General features: G+C 42.2%; 1 protein-coding gene across 29 annotated transcripts in view; it reads right to left on the reverse strand.

Annotated features, from left to right (window-relative positions):
- CLASP1 (cytoplasmic linker associated protein 1) overlaps positions 1-22,906 on the reverse strand; it is a 268,492-nt gene that overhangs the window by 70,291 nt on the left and 175,295 nt on the right. For 8 of the 29 annotated variants that reach the window (XM_070476345.1, XM_070476349.1, XM_070476347.1 and 5 more), the window contains 2 exons: positions 16,662-16,766; positions 12,145-12,312 (listed from right to left, as the gene is read on the reverse strand). In XM_070476345.1, coding sequence (XP_070332446.1) covers positions 12,145-12,312; positions 16,662-16,766 — 273 coding nt within the window. Of the gene's footprint in view, positions 1-1,154; positions 1,218-3,198; positions 3,304-5,979; positions 6,088-12,144; positions 12,313-14,312; positions 14,340-16,661; positions 16,767-22,906 lie in introns of all 29 variants that reach the window. The other 21 variants (XM_070476332.1, XM_070476333.1, XM_070476334.1 and 18 more) reach the window with 6 other exon arrangements.

A 22,906-nucleotide genomic window follows, 5' to 3' on the forward strand; every position in this document is an offset into this window, starting at 1 on the left:
AACCTTGCTCCAGGGATAACAGTGATTCTTCAGACACAAAATTAAAACCATAAGAACAAAGCAATTATTCTGTGCTTCTCAGACGTGTATAGCTTCGCCACACACAGTGACTGCAGATACTTATCATAGATAACTCAATTTCAAATTTTAAGGGGAAACGTTTTCAGTGAAGAAAATTTATAAGCCTTTTGTTTCCACCAGACCAAAATCTGCTCTATGTTCTCTCTGGTACCATTCAGTTTCCAAGAGATGGATACGTACAGCTGCCCTCAGCCTGGCCCATAATCTTTAGGGGAATGTCCTAATCAAAGAACAAATAATAAAATGCATAGGTGGGTCATTTAGAGAAAAAACAGCGACACTGACTCAGGAAACTGGTCACAGGTGTCACCATCAACAGTCAGATTTAACAGATGATGCCTCGTACTCAGCTGATAAAACTGTAGTCATGGGGGATTATCAGTTTATCTAAATGATGCCAGTTAAATCTGGCAGACTGAACATTACTGAATGCTTACTTTCTGCCCGAATGGCCAACCAGGGCATTTTGGGTGTTGTTAAAATGGGGTTGAGGCATGTTTCGGGTGTGCAGGCTGCAAAGGCTACCTTTGGCCTGACCTGATTATGGCAATCATGACTTGTTTTTCCATTGAAGTTTCAGGGAAGTCCACTTCCTTCCATCCATGTGAAAAGGGGTATGGTATAATTGAACATCTGGTCACTAAATAGTACCTCCAAGTAATGAAAACTGGACAGGAATAACTGGCATTCATAGACACCACTTTACTGGGAGCAAAGACTGGGAGATGAAAGCCTCCGTTGGATGAGGTCCATACCCCAATTCTCCTAGGGACCCCTCAGGACACCTATCTGGGGCTGCTGCTTTCCTGCAGGAGGGACTGAAAGCAAGGGCGGAAGTGCTTCCCCATCCTTCTGTTTTAACATCAATATGAACACTAGATAAATGATGTCGTCGAACAAGCTACAAAGCATCTATAGCCTATTAACAGAACCATAAACATTCAACAACTTAAAAAAAACAGAAGCACACTGCGGGGGGGAAATATGAGGTGTATCCATGCCAACTGCTAGCGAATAAGATGGGAACAGTGTGACAATGAGTGTGAGACAGGCATGCATGAACACGTGTTCACCTGACGGCCCCACAGAGTCAGCCGTGGCGAGAGCACTAGTGGACCTGGAATGACGTCGAGAGGCTGCAGGTAAAAGGAACGGCAACACCCACAGGGTTAACACACGAGAACCTCGGACAGCAGCGGCCGCAGGCCGGAGGGCACGGGGCGGCTCCCGACACAGCCGTGCGTCCTCATGGGAGGAGATGGTGTTGGAGATGAATGGACAGCGAGCGCCGAGCCCCAGCCTGTGCACCCAGCGGCCCGCCCTCCGGTGCGCGTCCACGACAGGAGCCACCGTGGCCGCCACGGACTGTGCACGGGCAGGCCGTCCGGGGCCACAGCGGAGGGGCGGCAGCAGCCTGGGTCACCCCTCTCGTCAGGAGGCGATGCGCAGGCAACCATGCGCCACGTACAGAAGCGGGGTCCACAATGTCGTCTCAACAGAAACAGCGTGAGGCCACAAGGGGGGCGTGTACACAGAGAGCGGGCAGACAGCAGCTCCTCCGCACTGCACGGCGGCCAGGGTCAGGTCCGCAGTGAACCAGCGCGGAGAAGAACACGAGCGGAGGGCTGCGCCAGGTGTGTGACTGAGCCCCTCCGCGCCCTGTACACCGACCACGCGTCAGGAAAATAGTAAAAAATGTGTTCACGGAACAAAAGTCGACTGATTTAAAAGGGGGGTGGTCAACAACTATAATTCCATTTTCGCTAGTCAACATGTTTGTCGTTCTGCCGCACAAACAGCCGACTCACTGAGCACCTCACTGTGTAACTGCTGGAAAGCTAGCGCAGCACGCTTCACAGCCGTCCCCGGCTGCGAGCGCCGGCCCTGTGACACAGGCGGGGCGGGGAAAGGGGCCTCGGGCGAAGCACTGAAGCTCTCTGTGCCCTAGTCCTCGCCCGTGAGACAGCGGTGCCGCGCTCTCGGGAGCTAAGAGAATTAGGAGAGCGCATACATCGGACGCCTGCAACAGTGCCAGGCACAGAATAAACCGTGGGGGCAGCAGAAGCAGTGCCGGTGGTCACAGCGACGCTCAAGCAGGAACTCTACACTCAGACGCCAGGTATTATTTTACTAGCAAGTACTCATAATAATCTCATCAAAACATCAGTCTGAGAAAATATATACCAAACTCCAGACTCGTGCGGAGGGAACAACTTTTAGAAACGGTTATGAAATACAGGCTTGGGTCCAAACCTGAATTTATTGACCAGAGTACCACACAACATAAGGCTTTTTCTTACCCGGGGTGGGGTGGGGGCACGGGGGGAAGTAACGTGCTTCTAATCATTACTCGGAAAGAACACAGTGACGGCAACACACCAAGGTCACAGGTCTCCCGGAGCGACCCTAGGCCGTGCTGCCTTCCGCCTGCACACCCGCAGCCCAGAGTCCTCGAGTGCTAACACAGTCACTCGTGGAGGGGAAAAGCCTCAAACTCTTCAACGTGACTGTTTATCTAAGCTCATGTCACTTTATGAAACATGCGTATCCGCAGGATAAGAGACACTAAACAGCAAAGGTCACCTGGTCAGTGAGGATAAATTTTTATCAGCATGCAAAATAAAAAGAAAATTCCTAATTTCTCAAGATGCACAAAAATAAGTCCGCAAGCTCTAGAACAGATATTACCAAATAATCACTTTCCTTATTTAAGGAAACCGACAAAATATTGTGTAAGACTGAAACAAACTACTCATTTCTTAAACAAGCACAATGGTATCATATCCTGATAGTTTAAACTGGAAACAGTGTTTAAGCAACACCTGAGCTGAAGGTTCCTTAAGAAGCTGTCCTTTGGTTCTGTTTCAACAGAATATTCTACGCAAATAGTCACATAATGAGTTCTTTGTCACGTACTCAAGTGAACATCCCACAATGGAATCCAAGAGGACCCACTTACATAAAAGCCTCACTGACAGCAGAGTCCTAGAGCCCTTAATCTTCCCATAAGTTGTCACCGTGACCATTTAAAGATATGTTCATACCATTAAAATGGTCCAAAACAAGTTTTTAAGAAAAATACAGGATGTCCTAATGGTCCAGTGGTTAAGAATTCACCTCCAATGCAGGTGACACAGGCTTGATCCCCGGTCCAGGAAGATTTCACACGCCACAGGGGCCCGTGCGCAATAACCGCTGAGCCTACACTCCCGGGCCCACGCTCTGCAACAAGAGAAGCCACTGCAATGAGAAGCCCATGCACCGCAGCTAGAGTACCCCCCACTCACTGCAGCCAGAGGCGGCCTGCACAGCCACAAAACCTACCAACTCAAACCCAATATGCAGTCACCAAAACAGTTACTTCTGTTCTTCTTCTTCTAAAAAGTGAAGGTTGGCTGAGGGGCACTACACAAAATCTCACTGATTTACAAAGGGGCACAAAATGAATATCAAGTGAGCGAGACCAGGAAGGAAACATCTCGCCCTCTAAAGGGCACAGGAGGCTCTCTAAGAGGCAGCAGCCTCTGGGGTTCCTACATGGATCCTCAGGTCCTGTGGGCAAGCCTGGAAACAGACCAAGCAGGGTGCTTTCTCCGAACCCGGGCCTGGGGCGGCCTCAGAAGGCATCCACTCTGGAGGAACAAGAGAAAGACGCCTCAGATGAGGTGGAGCAACAGCCAGGCTCTGAAGTCAGAGTGTGGGATCTGGTGAGCGTGGACTCTTCTCCCAGCCTCGGCTGCGTCATCTGAGAAGAGGGGCGAGGATGCCTGTCCCAGAGGCTGAACAGGACCCACGAGGGCCACGTGCCCTCTGACTGCTCGGAATGGCGCAGGGACACATATGCACCGCTGCCACTCTGAGCCAGACAGAAATTTTATAAACAGGTTTAAACTCCCCCTCCAAAAGAGGCATGCTCTAAAAACCTGAGCTGGCAAGATGCTAACTCCTGCCCTGCCCACACAGAAGAGCACGCTGGCGGCTAGAGACGATCGGAAAGAGAAGCATCCACAGCCACATCTCCAGCTGTGGTAGCAGCAATGACACACATCACAACCTGTGCTGTCACCAGAAAACACCTGAGTGGAAACGAGAAGCTGGGTCTCTCAGTCCCTCGGAGTCCAGTGAGGACCTCAAGAGTCCAGCATATCTTGCCTGGGCCACAGGCCGCACGCTAGGGTCACAAAGGCTGCTTCCATGGGCAGTAACAAACACAGCAGTGTCTGAGTGAAATAAAAACACGGAACTGCCTCTGAGAGACAAAATGACCAATAAACAGACCGAATTGTTCAATTCTAAGTTATTTGGAAGGGCAAATCATGAACAAGGATGCATACACAGCCATAATTTGAAGCGAAAAATAACCTTTTCTTACAGAAAAAAGTCATCATTGTTGCCCTGACTGTTTTTGAGGATTTTGGGCTAACGCTTCAGGCTGCTGTGCAATAGCTGGGAGGGTCCAGGCAGCTCGCGCCCTCCTCAGGCCCCTGTGCTCAGCAAGTGGGACGCTCACACAAGCGTCTCCTCACCAAGTCTGGGGGGCTGTCTAGAGGGCCCTGCATCTGTCTTCCTGCTCCTTCTGAGGACTCCACCAAGGACAGCGTTCACAAAGGAATAGATTTAGATTTTAATTACTGATTTCGGGGGAAAAAAGATCGGGGAAGAAGTATATGATATCAGAAGGAGACAGAGGAAAATATTAAGACAATGCTTTTCCTCCACCATCCATCTTCCACAGTGACATTTTTATATTTGAAAGACCTGCCTCATTATTAGAGTCAAAATTACAGACTGTTGAAGTTCACAGCTCCAGATAATAACTTAAGGCCTCGGCCCAAGCACTGTAAGATGTTTTGACCTTACTTGCCAAGCTTATCATGACAAAAACAGACAACTGCACTTTACTAAATATGCCAAACAACTAGAACACAACTACTGAAGAATACAAAACATTTCTTTTTTGTGAAAATATGTGTGGATAGTTCAAAGTGAAAAGGCATATGTCCATTTTAGAGAAAGGCAGGATTATTAAAACTAAATAGAAAAAGTAAATTCAGTATCTATAAAGGATACATGTTTCTCTTTTTATCTTATTTTTCCTGAATACTAGAAATTGTTAAAATATAAATTCCAGCTATAAGAAAAACTAAATGGGGGTGTGTCAGACAGCTCCAACTGGCACCCAACTGGTGATCAGAATTAAGTACTTATAATGTACCATGGCCACCAAATATTGTGATTTTTTTTGTCCTCAGGTGGCAGTGGGTCACAAACATTAAAGAGCCTGTGGAAAGCAGGAAAAAGGAAAATTTCTTAATAATTAACAGTGAACATCGAGGTGCGCTATACACACACCTTGTCAGTTTATCCAAATTTGTAGACTGCTCTAAAGAAAGTTTTCAAAGGACTCATTCAACAGAAGGACAGCTGATATTCATGCTGCTTTTCTCATTAACGTTCCTACCCCCAAAGTGAACACGTTTAGCTTCCTAAATGTTATCATGATTTTGCTTTTTGTCCTTCTTTGAAGTGACTTACACGTGGACTGATGCCTTGGAAGATGAAAAACAAGTTGTAGAAATTCAACAATTGCGGATATGCTCTGAACTCACTCAAGTCTGAAGCCCAGTGACCTCTGGCTGAGCTTCCCCTCCCACTGGCCATGACCTCACAGGTGGGCTCGCCCAGGAGCCAGTGGTCCAAGTGACAACGGTACAGAGGGAGGCGGTGCTTTTTCCCTCTGACAAATAAAACCTGGGGAAGCCAAAACCTGAGCATGCAGAGGGGTGCCAGGAAGGGGGGCTCGGGAAGAGGGTGCAGAGCAGACGCTCCCGGGGCGGTGGTGCAGGGACAGAGGCCGGCGGTTGGGGCGCTCGGGGTGCCCGGCCGGCGGGTACTCACCGAGCGGCGTGAAGCCCCGAGCAGGGCTCGTATCCCGGCTGCTCTCACGGCTGGCATCGCGGCTGCACCCCTGACTCGTGCTGGGTCGAGGGATACGGCTGCTCCGTGCTAGCGCGCAGCATGAGGGGTTTCAGAGAAGGGGAACAAGTTTAATGAAGACAGAGAAACTCACACACGGTCAGCCACATTCCGTCTGCATGATCACTGACAACGGGAGGGGTGCAGGCAAAACTCAACTTGCTCACTGCCTCACAGAGCTGTGAGCTGCAGCAGGAAGACGAGATGGCATCTGAAGGTGAGAAAGCCAAAGAAAGCTCTCCAAAGAGCAAACTGGGATCAGAAAATACAAGGTCAAAAGTCTTCCAGAGATGATCAGCTTTTATGGCTTTAACTTCACAAGAGAAGAATAAAAGGCCATAGTCATTTTCATATGCAGTGGGTCCTTAGAAAGATAATTTAATTTGGATTAAAAAACAGAATAAAGGCTCTGGTCACTGAGCTTCATGAACTTACCTAATTAAGAGGGTTCACTGCTCCCAGCCCAGCCGTCTTTACAAACAGAAGTCACAAGGACTGAGCCAGCTACAGAACCTGCCTACTTCAAACCAGTGTGGAGATGCTGCAAACATAATTACTAAACCAACAAACATAAAGAATCGGGACCAATAATCTTCATTCACTGGCCTTGACATTAATTCCTGCTTTTTCTACGGGAAGCCAGAAAGATCTGCCTGTCATCCCTCCCCAAGTGCCTTCACTTAGCCAGCCTCACACCTAAGTCTATGGCAAGTGGCCTGATAACTTCAATACTCATGCTTCAGATCAGCCACTGGCCTGAGAAGAACTAATGCATTCTCATGTCACAGGATACTGGGAAGACAGAATCCAAGAAGCCTAAGGGCTAATATAACTTGGCCACAAATCTCAGAAAAGATCACAATGCCCTTATTTTTCAGTGTACTTTGAGAAAACAGGAAGGCAGTACTGGGGAAATACTCAGAAGCAACTTTGAAAACTGAAAGCATGTAGCCACTTACATGATAGCCGATGGGAACAATAAACACTGCCACCTTGAGAGGATCTACCAGCTCTGGACTAGACAGAAATGACTTTGTCAGAAATATAAGGAAAAAATAACCTTGATTCACTGACGTGAAAATAGCAAAGTTTTTACTACATTACAATGAGCATAGCCTATGACTTCAGAGCAAAGGCAGATTTATGGCTAAACTACAACAAGAATGTCTTACAAACCAGAATCATAAAACTGCCTGACTTAGAAGAACGTGGAAGTGAAAAGCCAAATCAACTTCCTATTGTGGTCTCTGCTCAGTGCCAGAGGTGAAGACCCTAAAGGTACCTAAGTGATATGCAAAAGCTTGGGTCTGTGCTGGTGAGCAAGGCAAGGTCAAGTGCAGGATGCAAGTTGAGCTGTCAGCCAAAACAGGGCTTCATCTGGGATTCTGCAGGAGTTCATTTGGGATTCACCAGTCTTCCCTGGTGGCTTAGTCGGTAAAGAGTCTGCCCACAATGCGGGAGACCCAGGTTCAATCCCTGGGTCGGGAAGATCCCCTGGAGAAGGAAATGGCAACTCACTCCAGTATTCTTGCCTGGAGAACTCCATGGACAGAGAAGCCTGGGGGGCTACAGTCCGTGGGGTCACAAAGAGTCAGACATGACTGAGTACTAACACTTTCACTTCCAGGAATTCCTAACCTTGTCTTCATTTTGCTAGTGATGTGGAAGCACTGGGTTTTCACTCAAAGCAGCATTAACAATTGAATCAGCAATTTTTGATCACATTCTGAACAACTTCTACAATAAGAGCCAAGGCAACAGATGCTAAATGCTTAATTTAGCACCTTAAAAATCTAGGGAGTATCTACTGACCCCTTCAGTAAATGACAAGTTGCTTAAAATCTGGAAGTCATATTGCTTACCCTTAAGGGACCAATCCCACTTCCAATGCATAAATGCCCCCTCTAGCTCCACGCTAACTCGCTGATCCAGCCACTCAGCCTCTCTGGGCCTCAGCCTCTGCTTAGGAAGGTGAGATTCCCCACCGTTATAAATGAAAAGGGTACCGTGAGATAGGTATGTAACGTAGGTACTTCTGCATTCCTTGCTGAAAGGCATATGTGAAACTCTAGTACCATTCCACTGCCTACTCCAACACAATCAAGAAGTAGTAAGAGCAGTTCTGATAGTTTTTCACATATGCACATGCTCAATTGACCATTTTCTTCTAGTTTTTGCCTGATCACATCTGAATTTTTACACAGCTCTCAAGCCCTTAACACATATCCTACAGCAGCGGGGTATCTCTCTCTCTCCGTGGGCTGAACTTGCTTTGCGAAGTCAGTGAAGAGCATGAGAAAGAATAAGCAGACATGATCTGAAATAACAGCAACCATAATTCTCAAAAAGGTTTACTGTCCTGGTGTTTGACCCAGAGAAGGGTCTTTCACCCATTTGTGCTGACTGGCTCCTTTAACATATGGCAATAGTAGTATGGAAAAAATGCTGCTTACAATTCTGTTCACAATTCTGCCCCAAGCTTCATTAAAGTACACTTAGTGATGAAACCAACAGTTCTAATATTGGATAATTAAACACAAGAGGAAAAAAATTCCACTTTAAACCACTCCCAAAGACTAATCTACAAGGAGGATTTAAAAAGCATATAAAAGCTTTTCAGACTATAATTAATTCAGATTATATTTAATTAGGTGGTCAAAGCTAAAACACAATATTCTGCAGCACTCTGTCTTTTCATTGAGTGCCCACACTGAACACACTACATTAAGAATCTGTTATGGAAAAGGGATGACAGAGGAGGAAGAGACAATAAAAACACATGTGCTGCCTGAACTTTCTAAAAGCACCATTCTTAGGGAGTCTGGAGTACTGTGCTTACAAGGAATGATGAGAACCCTGGAAAAAATACTATCTGACTAGTTTTTATTTCTTGAGCAACACTCTACTTTTATAACGTTTCAAGGGAAATCCTGACTCTTGTCTTTCAAGGTAATATCCTACAAGAACTCCTATCAAAAGCAGAAGTACCAGAAGAATAATGAAAACTAACAAAACTAAAGACAGGAAACATCTCTCTAGTCTAGACATTTTCATGTCCTGGTCTTGCACACAGTAGTCTAATCTAACAGCTAAAGCTAACAATTTTAATTTTTTTCAAAATATATTTAACCGGGAAGTCCAAGAACACTTTAAACATATATCCATGGAACATCAGGGGCAGAGGGTCCAAAGTTTTTAAACTTTTCAAAAGATGAGTTGGACAAAGAAGGGAACCAAAAGCAAACTTCCAAAATGTAACTGTTATAGATATCAGCTATTCATGCAACCTTTTCATAAGTAGAATAAAACAATTTACACATACACTCATCTATCTCATTAATTTATGAAGCAATAGACGTCAAGAAGGAAAAACATGGCGGGGTTTGCCTCTTTAAGTTATCCAACAGGAATTACATTCTATTTTGCTTAAGAAACCTTAAATGCTTAATTTAACCTTAAATGCTTAAAAAACCTTAAATGTAGAAGAGTCCTGACATCATTTTCATCACAGATAAGAAAATTTAGTTAAAAAATATTATTTCAAACAAAAAAGCATAGATGAACCAATATAATTTGCAGACAACTAGAATCAATTCTCAATGCAAATTCCAAGCCTAGTTTAGCTATGATTAAAACTATTAACTGGTTTGAGGATTACAGAAAATATTCTTAAAAGATGTTCCTACTTTTTTTAGAATATTTAAAGTTGCTATATAATGAATCAAATGTTTATAGACACAAAGCATATACCTAGTATATATTAAATGAGAGAAGAAATGTACACTCTATTACAGAAATATGCTAATATGACACTCTTAAAATGGAATCTTTAAGTAGTAACAGAGGAAGAAGTGGAGATACACTTTACTTACATGTATTTTTATAATCTGTGCATATATATCTCACAATGTGCTAATATTTACATAAAGTATCTTCTTTAACCAGAATTGCATGTATGACCTCAAAGCTCCACCCAGAACTAATCCTCTTAATGAGCACCAAGGAAACAACTTTCTTCAAAATAACGTTTCAAATCAGACCTTTCTGGAAGGCAACAGGCTCCTTTAGTTCTTTGTGATGGACGATGTTCCACAGGACTTCTGCTACATGCTTATGAAATGCTCTCGTTTCAACTACTCACAATGCACAGTGCGCGATTCACAGTTAAGACCACAGACGACCAAGTCCCAGAGTTACGTTAGATAATCAAGGTTGGATTACTTCCCAATTTCAAGAAGGCAGTAAAAATGGCATTTTTAATAAATATTAAGAGTAAAATCTCCTCCCCAAAAAGAATTTTTAAAAGTATAAAACAAATCTGGGTTGCCAAAAAACATTCTCCAATCTTAAAAAATTAATTATGGAAAAAGGACAGCTGAGACTTCACACCTAGATTTGAAATCAAGTGTATTTCCCAAGCAAAACCAGATCTAAATACACCTATTTTATAGCAACAAATCTAAAATCTGGATATTCCAGTCATGGTGTTTTCTCTGGTTGTAGCCACATCATTACTAGAGCCAAAGAGCTGTTCAGCTCAAGGACCATGTGATGTAATAATGCCCACAGAAAGTCAGCATCACATAGAAGTAACAAAACCACGGCTTGATCACATTTCTTATTTGTTTCAGAAATGCTAGTTAAATCAAATCCTATTGATGCTACTTCATAAGTAACTGCTCCTGCGTTCCTGAAGCTCAGGCAGCCCTCAAGGACATTTGTGGACCCTACCGGCTGTCCTGCGCCCATCTCCCACCGACCCTGTCCAACTTCCTCAGCTGCCCTCAGAGGAACCACCAGAGGCCCCAGGGTTCCCTAGGGTCCCTCCTGTCTGACTGCTTCTGCACAGGCTCCTGTCTACCTGAGGATACCATTCTCCTCATCTCCCTGCCCTACCTATCGCCACCTTCTACCGCATCGAAACACGACTTTCTCTGGGAAGTCTGCCTTGGAAGGAAATCTGGGAGCAGTGGGGCAGACAAGGGTCCTGGGACATTCCTGTTCTATAGACCAGAGGACCCGCCAGAATATCTGTCACACTGTCTCACATTTTTGCCTCTAAGACCACAAACTCTTTGAAGTCACAAGTTGAATCTATTACATTTCTCTTCTAATTATTAGGTCTCACAATGTTCCCAACACATCATAGTAAACATTCATGTAAAAGCTGTTGATGAGATAAATGAACAAAGGAGAAAGATAAGCCAACAGAACTGAAGAATACAGTGCTCTGATTTCACATTAGTAGGTTTTCACTCTTAGAAAGGAGGTGGAAATATGAGTCTGAACACAGATTTTCCACAAAATGTTACAAAAGACTTCTAACTTTTTTATTAAGAAGGTAGCATACAAGTTAGATGTTAATAGAGTAAGAGGCTTTTGAGCTGCTGAGAGTCATTCATATATACACTATTCTACACACTATTACAAAGAAACAATACTATAACATAAAATAGTTTTCCTCTTTTTGATGTTTATGTTTGAACAATAGTATGGCAAAAGTAACTACACATATTCTTTGATGGTAAGTTTCACTAGTTAGGTTAGAGAAGATCAAAATCAAAATAAATGTGTACCCTGCACGCGTGCATGTTCAGTCACTTCAGCTGTGTCCAATTCCCTGCGACCCCATGGACTGGAGCCCGGCAGGCCCCTCTGCCCATGGGATTTTCCAGCAAGGACACTGGGGTGGGTTGCCCTGCCCACCTCCGGAGGTGGACCCTGCAGATGCCTTTGAAAGTTCACACAGGTTAACAGCCACTTCGTGCTGTGCAGTGAAAGAGTAAGCAGCCTGCTCCTACCCGGGAAGAAAAATCCCTGCCCTTTCTCCCAGCTTTAAGGCTTTACAAATGATTCTCCAACATAAAGGCCTACAACGGTGTGATTCTTTCCCGTGACTTTGAAGGTAAACCCCACATGTTTTTCAGTCATAATGAAAATGGAACACGCTATAATCAGTAAAAAGCACACACTGAAGTGTCTTTTTAACACAGGCAAAATGACATCCTCAGTTCAGAAACAGCTATTTCCTACAGGAAACTTACGACCAGGTTGGGAACGGTGTCCAAGACCTTTGAGAACTCTTACCTAATCCCATGCGGCTTGGACTTGTTTCTCGACTACACCCCTGACTCCTGGGGATCTTGCTTCGCTTTTCTGAAGAAGGTGTCACAGGTGGGCCTCTTGAGGAACCCCCAGCAAGGCCACTATAACCACTTCCCAACAATTTCCCTGGGGAACTGGACCGGCTGCCAGCTAAAAGTGAACCAAAACAAAACTGAATAATGAACGTAAATCAAGAAGTAAGTTAAAAGTAATTTCAGAAGTCACTTTACAAAGTAGTTTCAATCAAATGCCAGGAGAACTTTGTGTAAAATAGTTTTCTAGTTGATAATATCACTAATTTTTTTAAAAATGAAGGAGCATAAAAGAACATCCAATTATCATAAATATTTACACAGAAGAACGAATGATGGAATTCTATAGAAACGACTCCCAAATTTCTGATTCAAAAGAACAAGCTCAGGTTCAGAACAAAAAGTCTCCCTATTCTGTAACAAACTTCTACCAATAATCACAAAGGTGTTTATTAAATAATTGTTTTGCTTCCTAAAGGAGTGGATATGTTAAAAACGGCTGAAAGAATAGAAATATAACAAAAATTTCTTAAACATTAATGGAAAATGGATCTAAGACTCCATTAATGTAACAAATGGAAAAGGGGGCAGAAATATGGTAAACAAAAATCACAAAGTAAAATGGTAGTAGTAATCTCAAATATATCAGTAATCATAATAAATGTGACCTGATTAAATTAATCTATTAAAAGACAGAGATTCCTGGGTTGGTTTAAAAAAACTGAAATGAAATTCAACTGTATGTTGCTTATAAGAGACAACATACATAAAACAAAACAACAAAACAGAATAAAACACTGAACTTAAAAAAGAAAATCATAATTATCCTTAAAGATATAACAATCATGAAACTTTATGCTACAAGTAACATAGCCCTGAGATATAAAATGATAAAAATACAGAGAGAAATAAAAAAGACCATAATTATTTACATACCTCTCAGAAAGACAAATACCAATAAAAGATTAACATACTAGTCATAAAATGACAGAGCAGTCAAAACCCTATATTTATGCATAAACATACCTCTCCACACAAACAAATGTACAGTCCAACAAACAGAGGTATATTCTCTGTACATTTCCATAATAACTATGTACTAAGTCTCAAAGGAAGGCTCAAAAACCCTACAAAGGTAGAAATTATGCAGAATACATGCTGTGATGTGTATGCAGTAGAACAAGAAATCAGAAACACAATATGGGGAAGGGGCAGCAGGAGGGGTAAACCTGGAGAGATGGGGGCTGCTGGAAACACACTGCTATACGTAAAACAGAGAAGTGATTAGGACCCACTGGAGAGCACAGAAAGTCTACTCAGCACTCTGCACTGACCTGCATGGGAAAAGACTCTAAAAAACAGTGGATATGCGCATACACATAACAGATTCCCTTTTCTGTACATCTGAAACTAACACAATGTTGTAAATCAACTATACTCCAATAAAAGTTAAAAAACAAAAACAAAAACAAAAAACATAATATGCAGTTAGCAATTTTTATAAATGGCTAAGTGACTGGATACTTATACAGCCATTTCTTGTAAAACAAAAGTCTTTCTTAAAGCAAGCTGCAAATCTTTTAAGGATCAGACCAATATACCCAAATGGCAGTCATTAACTTAGGTAGATCATCCCCTTATGTACAGAAGGCAACAAAATTCACAAATATCAAGCACACATTAATATGCAGAAGAACAGAATGATCCAGAGAGTAAACACCTTTGAAATAAAACTTACCTGGAAATTACACACACACGTCCCTCCATAATTCAAATGAACCACCAAGATGACCACTTACAAAAATTAGTACTTTTTAACGACTTAACTACAATTTAAGTGAAATTCATTATAAAAATTACCAATACACATTATCATGAAGAACCTATTTTAGGATCTATTAATTTTGCCCATAAAATTTGAGCACACAAACTATTCGGCTGTTTAAAGGAGAAAAGAAATCCATTTCAAACCCTAGAATTTGAACATGCAGAGAAAATGGAGAAAGATCAAGCTCATAATAAAGAGAGAAATTAATACTGTGCAAGGCACATGGGGTGAGGGAAAATGCAAAAAACAAACAAACAAAAATAAAAACAGCAAGAAGAGAAATGTCTTACCACCAGCAGGATTAGCAGATCTGGATCCTGGGTTATGAGAGCAGACCAAAGGACAGGCAAAAAGTGGATTAAAAGACAATAACACAATACAGAAGTCAGCATGCAACATAGCACAAATGGGTCTGTTTACAAACACATTAGCAAAAGCTGTTTTTCCTAGGTCTTGTTCCTCCTAGTCTACTTCTGTCCTTGTTTTTATTTTATACACATCATACTGTATTAGCATTCATGTTCTACCTGTCCATGAGACATGAAAACACTTATGAACCTACCCTGCGCTGGGCACAGTGCAGGCAGATGAGACACAGGGAAGACTGGGGGAGTGCCGGGCCCCTCGGGGAGTGCCTGCTCTCTAGCTCTGAGCAGCCTGGCAGAAGTGATGGCATCTTTTTTTTTTCTTGGCCGCCATGCACGATCTTAGTTCCCTGACCATGGCCCCTGCAGTGGAAGCATGGAGTCTCCACCACTGGACCACAGGGAAGTTCCAGAAAGTGACTTACCATCTGCGTTCTCTACCACTGGACACGGTGCTCACCACAGAAAGGGCTCCATAAACATCGACAAAGTGAAAGAAACTGCCACTAACTAGTATCATCTTAACAAGGTCTAATGCCAAATTCTTCAACACTTAAATATCAATCCTCACCTAGTTAAATCCTCAGCTATTTAAAATACGCTGTTGTCCTAAATCTAATATTAATGAAATCTACTTACTCTTAAACCTGAACTATGAATGCTAGTATATCTACATTTGTAAAATATACAGATGTGTTCATATTTACCTCCTATTAAAATAATTTTTTAAAAATATCTGATTTATATACACAAGTTTAAGGTCCAGGCTTGATCATTTGCTGGTGTTGTCTCTTTCCCATGAGTGGAATTTGGGGAATAAAATAAAACTGAAAAGTGGGTCCCCAATGCAAGGTGCAGTATTTTTATAAGACTGAAAAATTAAAGCTCTCTCATCCCCACTAAAGACTTTATTTTTGTCACTTCTTAAGCAGAAGACCCAGCGAGGGGCAGAAACCCCTGCAGAGACCAATGTCAATGAACAGCAGACATAAAAAAACGTAAAAAACACTGTTAAACTCTTTCCATGAAGGAAAATAAACTTGTGCAGCTAAAGGGTTGAGACATTTTTTAAATTCAACTGAACTCAAACATATTGACCTATTCTGAGTCCTGAACATTTTTTGTCACGAAAAATTTCCTTGTGATATGATTTGAGTACTGTGACCTGAGTATTGTATCTACCTGTGACTCCAGGCATCACTAGAGTTCAACAGAACAACCAGAGCCAGGATATTACTCCCTAAGCAGAAGGTTCTGGACTACACCTGCACAACTTACGTTGCACTGCATGGTGTGAGACAGTGAAGCATGGGCTTCTGCATCAGACAAGCCTGGGCTGTGTAGCCTCCCAACAGGATGACTGACTGTGCACTTTCTTTTCAGAAAGAAAATAAAAGCTGTTTCAACATGAGGACTCTTAATTATCAAAGGGACCTGACAAAGTACCTAAATCCAGGAGGAGCTGAGAAAGAGCTTCTGAGCATCTACGAGAGGAATGAAGGACTGGCTGCCGACTAGCCGCTCTCTACACAAGCCCGGCAGACACCATCAGCTTATGAGTGCAGTGCTGAGGGAAGGGCAGCCTTCCTCGGGCCCGGCCGCCCTGCCCAGAAGGACCCTGACACCCGCCCCACCCCACGCGCACAGACAGGAAGCCTGTGGGGCCAGGAAGTGAGACATCAGGACTGGATCCTGGATGAGGATACGCTCGTCCCATGCATGGGTGCTCTCACGGGTGATGCTGACAATCAAGTGGCTTGACATATACAGAGAAGCAGTAATGGAGGCGAGGGCAGCTGAGCGAAAGCAAGAGCCCACACTGGCAAGAAGAGAGGAGCAGGGTGACGTGTTAGCACAGCGGGCTACGGGGAGCTCTGAATGGATTTACTTCTTGCCGCTGGAAAGAGACCTCAGCGTGAGCAGTCACCTCCTGGGTGCTGTTCTCAAATTACATCAGGAGTCCTCATCAACAGCAAAACGGGTCATAGCCCAGACACAGCTCAACTCGAAAGGCTTGAGGGGGAGACGAGAAACTACATTTCACTGCTTACAAAATTTAAACAGAATGTAAGTCGCTTGGAAAGGAGACACAGGTAGGTACTGGAATACTCCATTGTGTAAGCTTATCCAACAAACATAAAGATTATTCAGTGTCTTAAGAGTCACCAAAATGTGTTTTCCCTCTAAAGTTGACAAAAATAATACAAATTTCCACCTGCAGAATGGCTGTTGGGTAAAACTAAGAGAGCAGACAGCATAAAGTGTACTTCTTACGCTGGGACTGCGAGACCACTTTGGCGCGACTGCGGCCCCGACTGTCAGGTGTAGAGGCGACGTTGGTGGCGCTCCCGGAGCTCTGCCGTCGCGTGCGGATCCGGCCTGGAGGACACAGCAAACACAGTGCTTTCGTAATGTTTCCAGCAAGTGTGACCCACTCAGCAAAGCACCCAGATCGCAAACGAGGGGCACGGGCTGAGTCACCTCCAGGGGAGCAGGTCTCCCCGCGTGTGGTCTTGACACGCACACGTGCACCGGTCTGCATACACAGACTCTACAGACATGTCAGAAACTCCCCAGAGGTACTCTTGCACCTATCAGGTGCTTCTGTTTCAACTATTTCAGCATATTCTATTTTCAGATGACGTGACAGTCACTTGAATAATTTTTCCACAATTTTTAAAACTTCTCTCTCCTGTTTACTGTCTACATAGTCTGTCATATTTCCAAAAGCAGAAAAGAATATTAGCTGTCATCTTCATAAAAATACTATGGGGAAAAAAAGAGTAAATGGAAAACAAAATAAACAAACAAACAAAAAATCTTCTTAACCTGGCAATCAACAAAAACTACAGCACCCTGGAGAATAAATATTGTCTTGATAAATAGCATTTAACTTCTATTTTAAAGCATGTATGCCATCAAGTTTCTAGGTTACAAAAGATGAAGTTTATTAAAAGAATCAATATTAGGAGTACCTAGAGAAATGGCCTAAAAATAACGCAATGTCATAAGCATTTATGAAAAAATTTGACGTTTTATGTAAACCAATGTGTTAACGCCAATTATTAAAGCATGAAACAATATAAAAATGAATTCATAAACAGTCAATCACTGATGGTAAGACTAGAATGATTAAAAATTAATTTTTAAATTCAGGGATTCTTTGTTTTCAAAGGGACACAAAATGCTCAACTTCCATAATTCAATCAGAATAGCAAACTGATTTTGCTATTCTGAAAACAAAACAATCTGAATTCCCACTGGCTTCTTAATGTTGTTCAAAAGCACATCTACCTTATCAACTGAGAAAATCTGCAGAAAGGCACTACAGGATAACAAATCTGAAAGCTTGAAAAAGGTTCAAGAAATGAAGGTAAGGAGCAATAAAAGAAAGCATGGCATTTAATTTAAAAAAAAAAAAAGAAGAAAGCTAGAAAGAATCAATGACCTTTAAGAGGAATTGAATGAAAAGACCTAAAAATTCTACAATCTATGTTAAAATTAGTATAGATGTGTCTGGTGGAGAAAGTAAAGTCTGATGTTGTAAAGAACAATACTGCATAGGAACCTAGATGTTAGGTCCATGAATCAAGGTAAACTGGATGCAGTAAAGCAGGACACGGCAAGAGTGAACATCAACATCTTTACAAATCAATGAGCTAACATGGATGGGAATGGGCAAATTTAACTCTCATGACCATTACATCTACTACTATGGGCAAGAATTCCTTAGAAGAAATAAGAGTAGCCCTCAGAGTCAAGAAGAGAGATCAAAATGCAGTACTTGGGTTAAACTAAAAAACGACAGAATGATGTCGGTTTGCTTCCAAGGAAAACCATTCATTGTCACGGTAATACAAGTCTATGCCCAAACCACTAATTCCAAAGAAGCTGAAGTCCAATGGTTCTATGAAGAGCTACAAGACCTTCTAGAACACACGAAAAAGATGTTCTTTTCATCTTAGTGGATTGGAATAGAAAAGTAGGAAGTTCAGAGATACCTGGAGTAACATGCAAGTTTGGCCTTGGAGTACAAAATTAAGCAGGTCAAAGGCTAACAAGAGTTTTGCCAAGAGAATGCACTGGTCATAGTGAATACCATCTTCCAACAACACCAGAGGTGACTCTTCAGAGATATCAATACAGAAATCAGATTGAGTATATTCTTTGCAGTTGAATATGGAGAAGCTCTCTCTACACAGAAACAGACCTGCACAGTCAGCAGAAACAAGACCTGGAGCTGACTGTGCCTCAGATCATGAGCTCCTTATTGCAAACTTCAGGCTTAAACTGAAGAAAGTAGGAAAAACCACTAGACCATGCAGGCATGACCTAAATCAAATTCCTTATGATTGTACAGCGGAAGTGACAAACAGATCCAAGGATTTAGATCTGAAAGAGTGGCTGAAGAACTATGGATGGATGTTTATAATGCTGTACAGGCAGTGGTGACCGAAACCATCCCAAAGAAAAGGAAATGCAAGAAGGCAAAGCGGTCGTCTGACCAGGCCTTACACGCAGCTGAGAAGAGAAAAGAAGCAGAAAGCCAAGGAGTAAGGAGAAGATCCCCTGGAGGAGGGCATGGCAACCCACTCCAGTATTCTTGCCTGGAGAAATCCATGGACAGAGGAGCAATGGAGGGCTACAGTCCATGGGGTCGAGAGAGTCAGACGTGACTGAGCAACCAACACAAGGGGAGGATGTATCCAACCGAATGCAGAGGTCCAGAGAACAGCAAGGAGATATAAGAAAGCCTTAACTGAACAATGCGAAACAGAAGAAAATGGTAGAATCAGGAAGACTAGAGATCTCTTTAAGAAAATGAGAGCTACGAAGGGAACATTTCATGCAAAGATGGGCACAAAAAAGGACAGAAACAGAAGTAAAGAGATTAAGAAGAGGGAGGTGGCAGGAATACACAGAAGAGCTATACAAGAAAGCTCTTAATAACCTGGATAGCCAAGATGGCGTGGTCACTCACCTAGAGCCAGATATTCTGCAGTGTGAAGTGGGCCTTAGGAAGCATTACTAGGAACAAAGCTAGTGGAGGTGATGCAATTCCAGTTGAGCTATTTCAAATCCTAAAAGATGATGATGTTAAAGTGCTGCACTCAACATGCCAGTAAATTTGGAAAACTCAGCAATGGCCACAGGACTGGAAAAGGTCAGTTTTCATTCCAATTCCAAAGAAAGGCAATGCCAAAGGATGTTCAAACTACTGTATAATTGCAGTCATTTCACATGTTAGCAAAGTAATGCTCAAAATTTTCAAGTTAGGCTTCAACAGTATGTGAACTGAAGAATTTCAGATGTACAACCTGGATTTAGAAAAGGCAGAGGAACCAGAGATCAAACTGCCAACATCCACTGTATTATAGAGAAAGCGAGGGAATTCTAGAAAAACACCTACTTCTGCTTTATTGACTACATGAAAGCCTTTCACTGTGTAGATCACAACAAACTGTGGAAAATTCTTAAAGACAAGGGAATACCAGATCATCTTACCTGACTTCTGAGAAACCTGTATGCAGGTCAAGAAGCAATAGTTAGAACCAGACATGGAACAACGGACTGGTTCCAAATCAGGAAAGGATCACATCAAGGCTGTATATTATCACCCTGATCATTTAATTTATATGCAGAGTACATCATGCAAAATGCTGGGCTGGATGAAGCTCAAGCTGGAATCAAGATTGCCAGGAGAAATACCAGTAACCTCAGATATGCAGATGATACCACTCTAATGGCAAAAAGCAAAGAAGAACTAAAAAGCCTCTTGATGAGGCTGAAAAGAGAAGAGAGAAAAAGCTGGCTTAAAACCCAACATTCAAATAACAAAGACCATGGTATCCGGTCCCATAGCTTCACAGAAAAAAAATGGGGGAAAAGTGGAGGAAAGTGGCATATTTTATTTTCCTGGGTTCCAAACTCACTTGGACGGTGACTGCAGGCAGCCATGAAATTAAAACATGCTTGCTCCTTAGAAGAAAAGCTGTGACAAACCTAGACAGCGTATTAAAAAGCAGAGATCATCAATTTGCCAAAGATCCGTATAGTCAAAGCTGTGATTTTTTCAGTTGTCATGTACGGATATGAGATTTGATCCATAAAGAAGGTTGAGTGCCTAAGACCTGATGCCTTTCAAATTGTGGTGCTGGAGAAGACTCTTGAGAGTCCCTTGGACTGCAAGGAGATCAAACCAGTCAACCCTAAAGGAAATCAACCCTGAATATTCATTAGAAGGACTGATGCTGAAGCTGAAGCTCCAATACTTTGGCTACCTGATGCAAAGAGCCGACTCACTGGAAAAGACCCAAAAGATTGAAGGCAGGAGGAGAGAGGATTGACAGACGATGAGATGGTTGGATGGTATCAACTGACTCAATGGACATGAGTCTGAGCAAATTCCAGGAGACAGTGCAGGACAGGGACAGCTGGCACGCTGCAGTCCACGGGGTTGCAGAGTCGGACATGACTTAGTGACTGAACCCCACATCACTATGAACCACGTAATGTGAACTCAATATCCCCATAGCAGCACACCTAATTAATCCCACTTTACAGATAAGGAAACAGAGAAGCATGCGGATTAATTCCTTTATCCAGTGTCCCACCAATGGTTTAGATTCCCATGCATGGATGGCTGGCTGACCTAAGAGTTAGTCTCCTAAGGAAGTCACCAAGCTATATGCAGGCAGTCACCAGAGCAAACTGAAGACGAAAAATAGCTGAATTTACTTTTTTGTTTAAATTTTTATAAAATACTTAGACCGCAAAAATTTTTTAAATGAGCATCCACAACCATTCAGTCAAGAAAATAAAAACCTGTATCCTTCACCTCAACCTGCAACATTTTTGGTAACATGAGCTAAACCCAGTGTTCATCATTCCCTTACATTTATATTTTTAATCTACATGGTTGTATAACGAAGAAATAGATGGCATTATTTTATATATTTTAAATGTAACTTTATCATAGGGTACATATTTTCCCAAAACTGACAGTTTGGCTCACCATTTGTGAGGTCACTTATGGAAGTGACTTTTCTTCCAATTAAAGGGGAGAGCCATTTCACTTTTTCCATATGGCTATGGAAGGCACAACCCCTTTCTTACTAATGTAAAGAGCCACCCATGTCACCTATGAAGCACTTGTATACACATAGGGCTCTGTTTCTCCACTGTCGAGTCTGCCCCATTAGTCCAGGTGTCCATTCTGTGCAACGTACACAGCTGTGAGCAGCTTTTCAAAACCACCTTCTAAGCTGGTTGGGCAAATCAAGCCACTTTCCCCTAAAGTCCTTTGCTCGCTTGCATATGCACGTGAACATGCAATAAATAGATGTTGTGAAAGTCTGACTAGAATTATGGAACCTGGGATTAATTTTTTGGGGAAAAGATAGCTTTATGACATCAATCTTTCCATTTGTTACTGTTTTCTCTATATCACTTTCTTCAGTGTTTTTCTTTATCCAAAAGCTTTACCTAATTTTGTAGACTTCTTCAAAGGTGGCTTATTTTTATTATACAGAATATAGTTTATTAAATTATATTTCCTAACTTGTTCACAAATAAGAATTGATCTTAACATGTTTGATCTTAACTCTAGGAATCTTGCTAAACTTTTATTAATTCTACCCATTTACATGTAGATTATTTGGTATTATCTAAATAGAAAACCAGGTTCAATTGAGACTTCAGTTTTCTCCCTTCAAACTCTACCCTTTGATTACTTTACCTGCTATTTTGGAACACATAGCACAAAGATAAAAAGGAGTACAAAGTGGGTTTTGTTATCTTGAGCCACAGTTTTTTTTTTTTTTTTTTAAATTCTGGAATTTCACAAGAACTACATTTAAACAAGAAAACTCATTCCTAATTGCTAAGAATTTGTCAAAAATGTTTGTGTTTTTTTAATTAAATTTTTAAATGCTTTTTCTTCATCTTCTGATATAAGATTATTCTCCTGGATGTACTGAGCTGCTCAGTACATTCATTTGAATGTTCCATACATATATTTGAATGTTTAAAGCTATAAGGTTTGAAAGTGATTTTTTTTTTTTAAAAGAAAGTATTTAGCCTGGCTAAAAATACTTTGGACACCTCATGCGAAAAGTTGACTCATTGGAAAAGACCCTGATGCTGGGAGGGATTGGGGGCAGGAGGAGGAGGGGACGACAGAGGATGAGATGGCTGGATGGCATCATCGACTCGATGGGCATGGGTTTGGGTGGACTCCGGGAGCTGGTGATGGACAGGGAGGCCTGGAGTGCTGCGGTTCATGGGGTCGTGAAGAGTCGGACACGACTGAGCAACTGAACCAAACTGAACTGAAACCTCTTACTACTTTGCTTGTCTTTCCAAGTTTTTATTTCTTTAAATATCAAGACAACAAAATGGTTTCTTTTCTTGGAACTTTATGGGAACTCTTTAAGATCTATACTGAAGTTGAGTTCTTCTGATGAGGATCTATGTTTGCTTCTGCTAGTGCCCTATGGAGACAAGCAATTCACAGCCAC

Source organism: Odocoileus virginianus, chromosome 13, assembly GCF_023699985.2.
Source record: "Odocoileus virginianus isolate 20LAN1187 ecotype Illinois chromosome 13, Ovbor_1.2, whole genome shotgun sequence".
Taxonomy (NCBI): domain Eukaryota; kingdom Metazoa; phylum Chordata; class Mammalia; order Artiodactyla; family Cervidae; genus Odocoileus; species Odocoileus virginianus.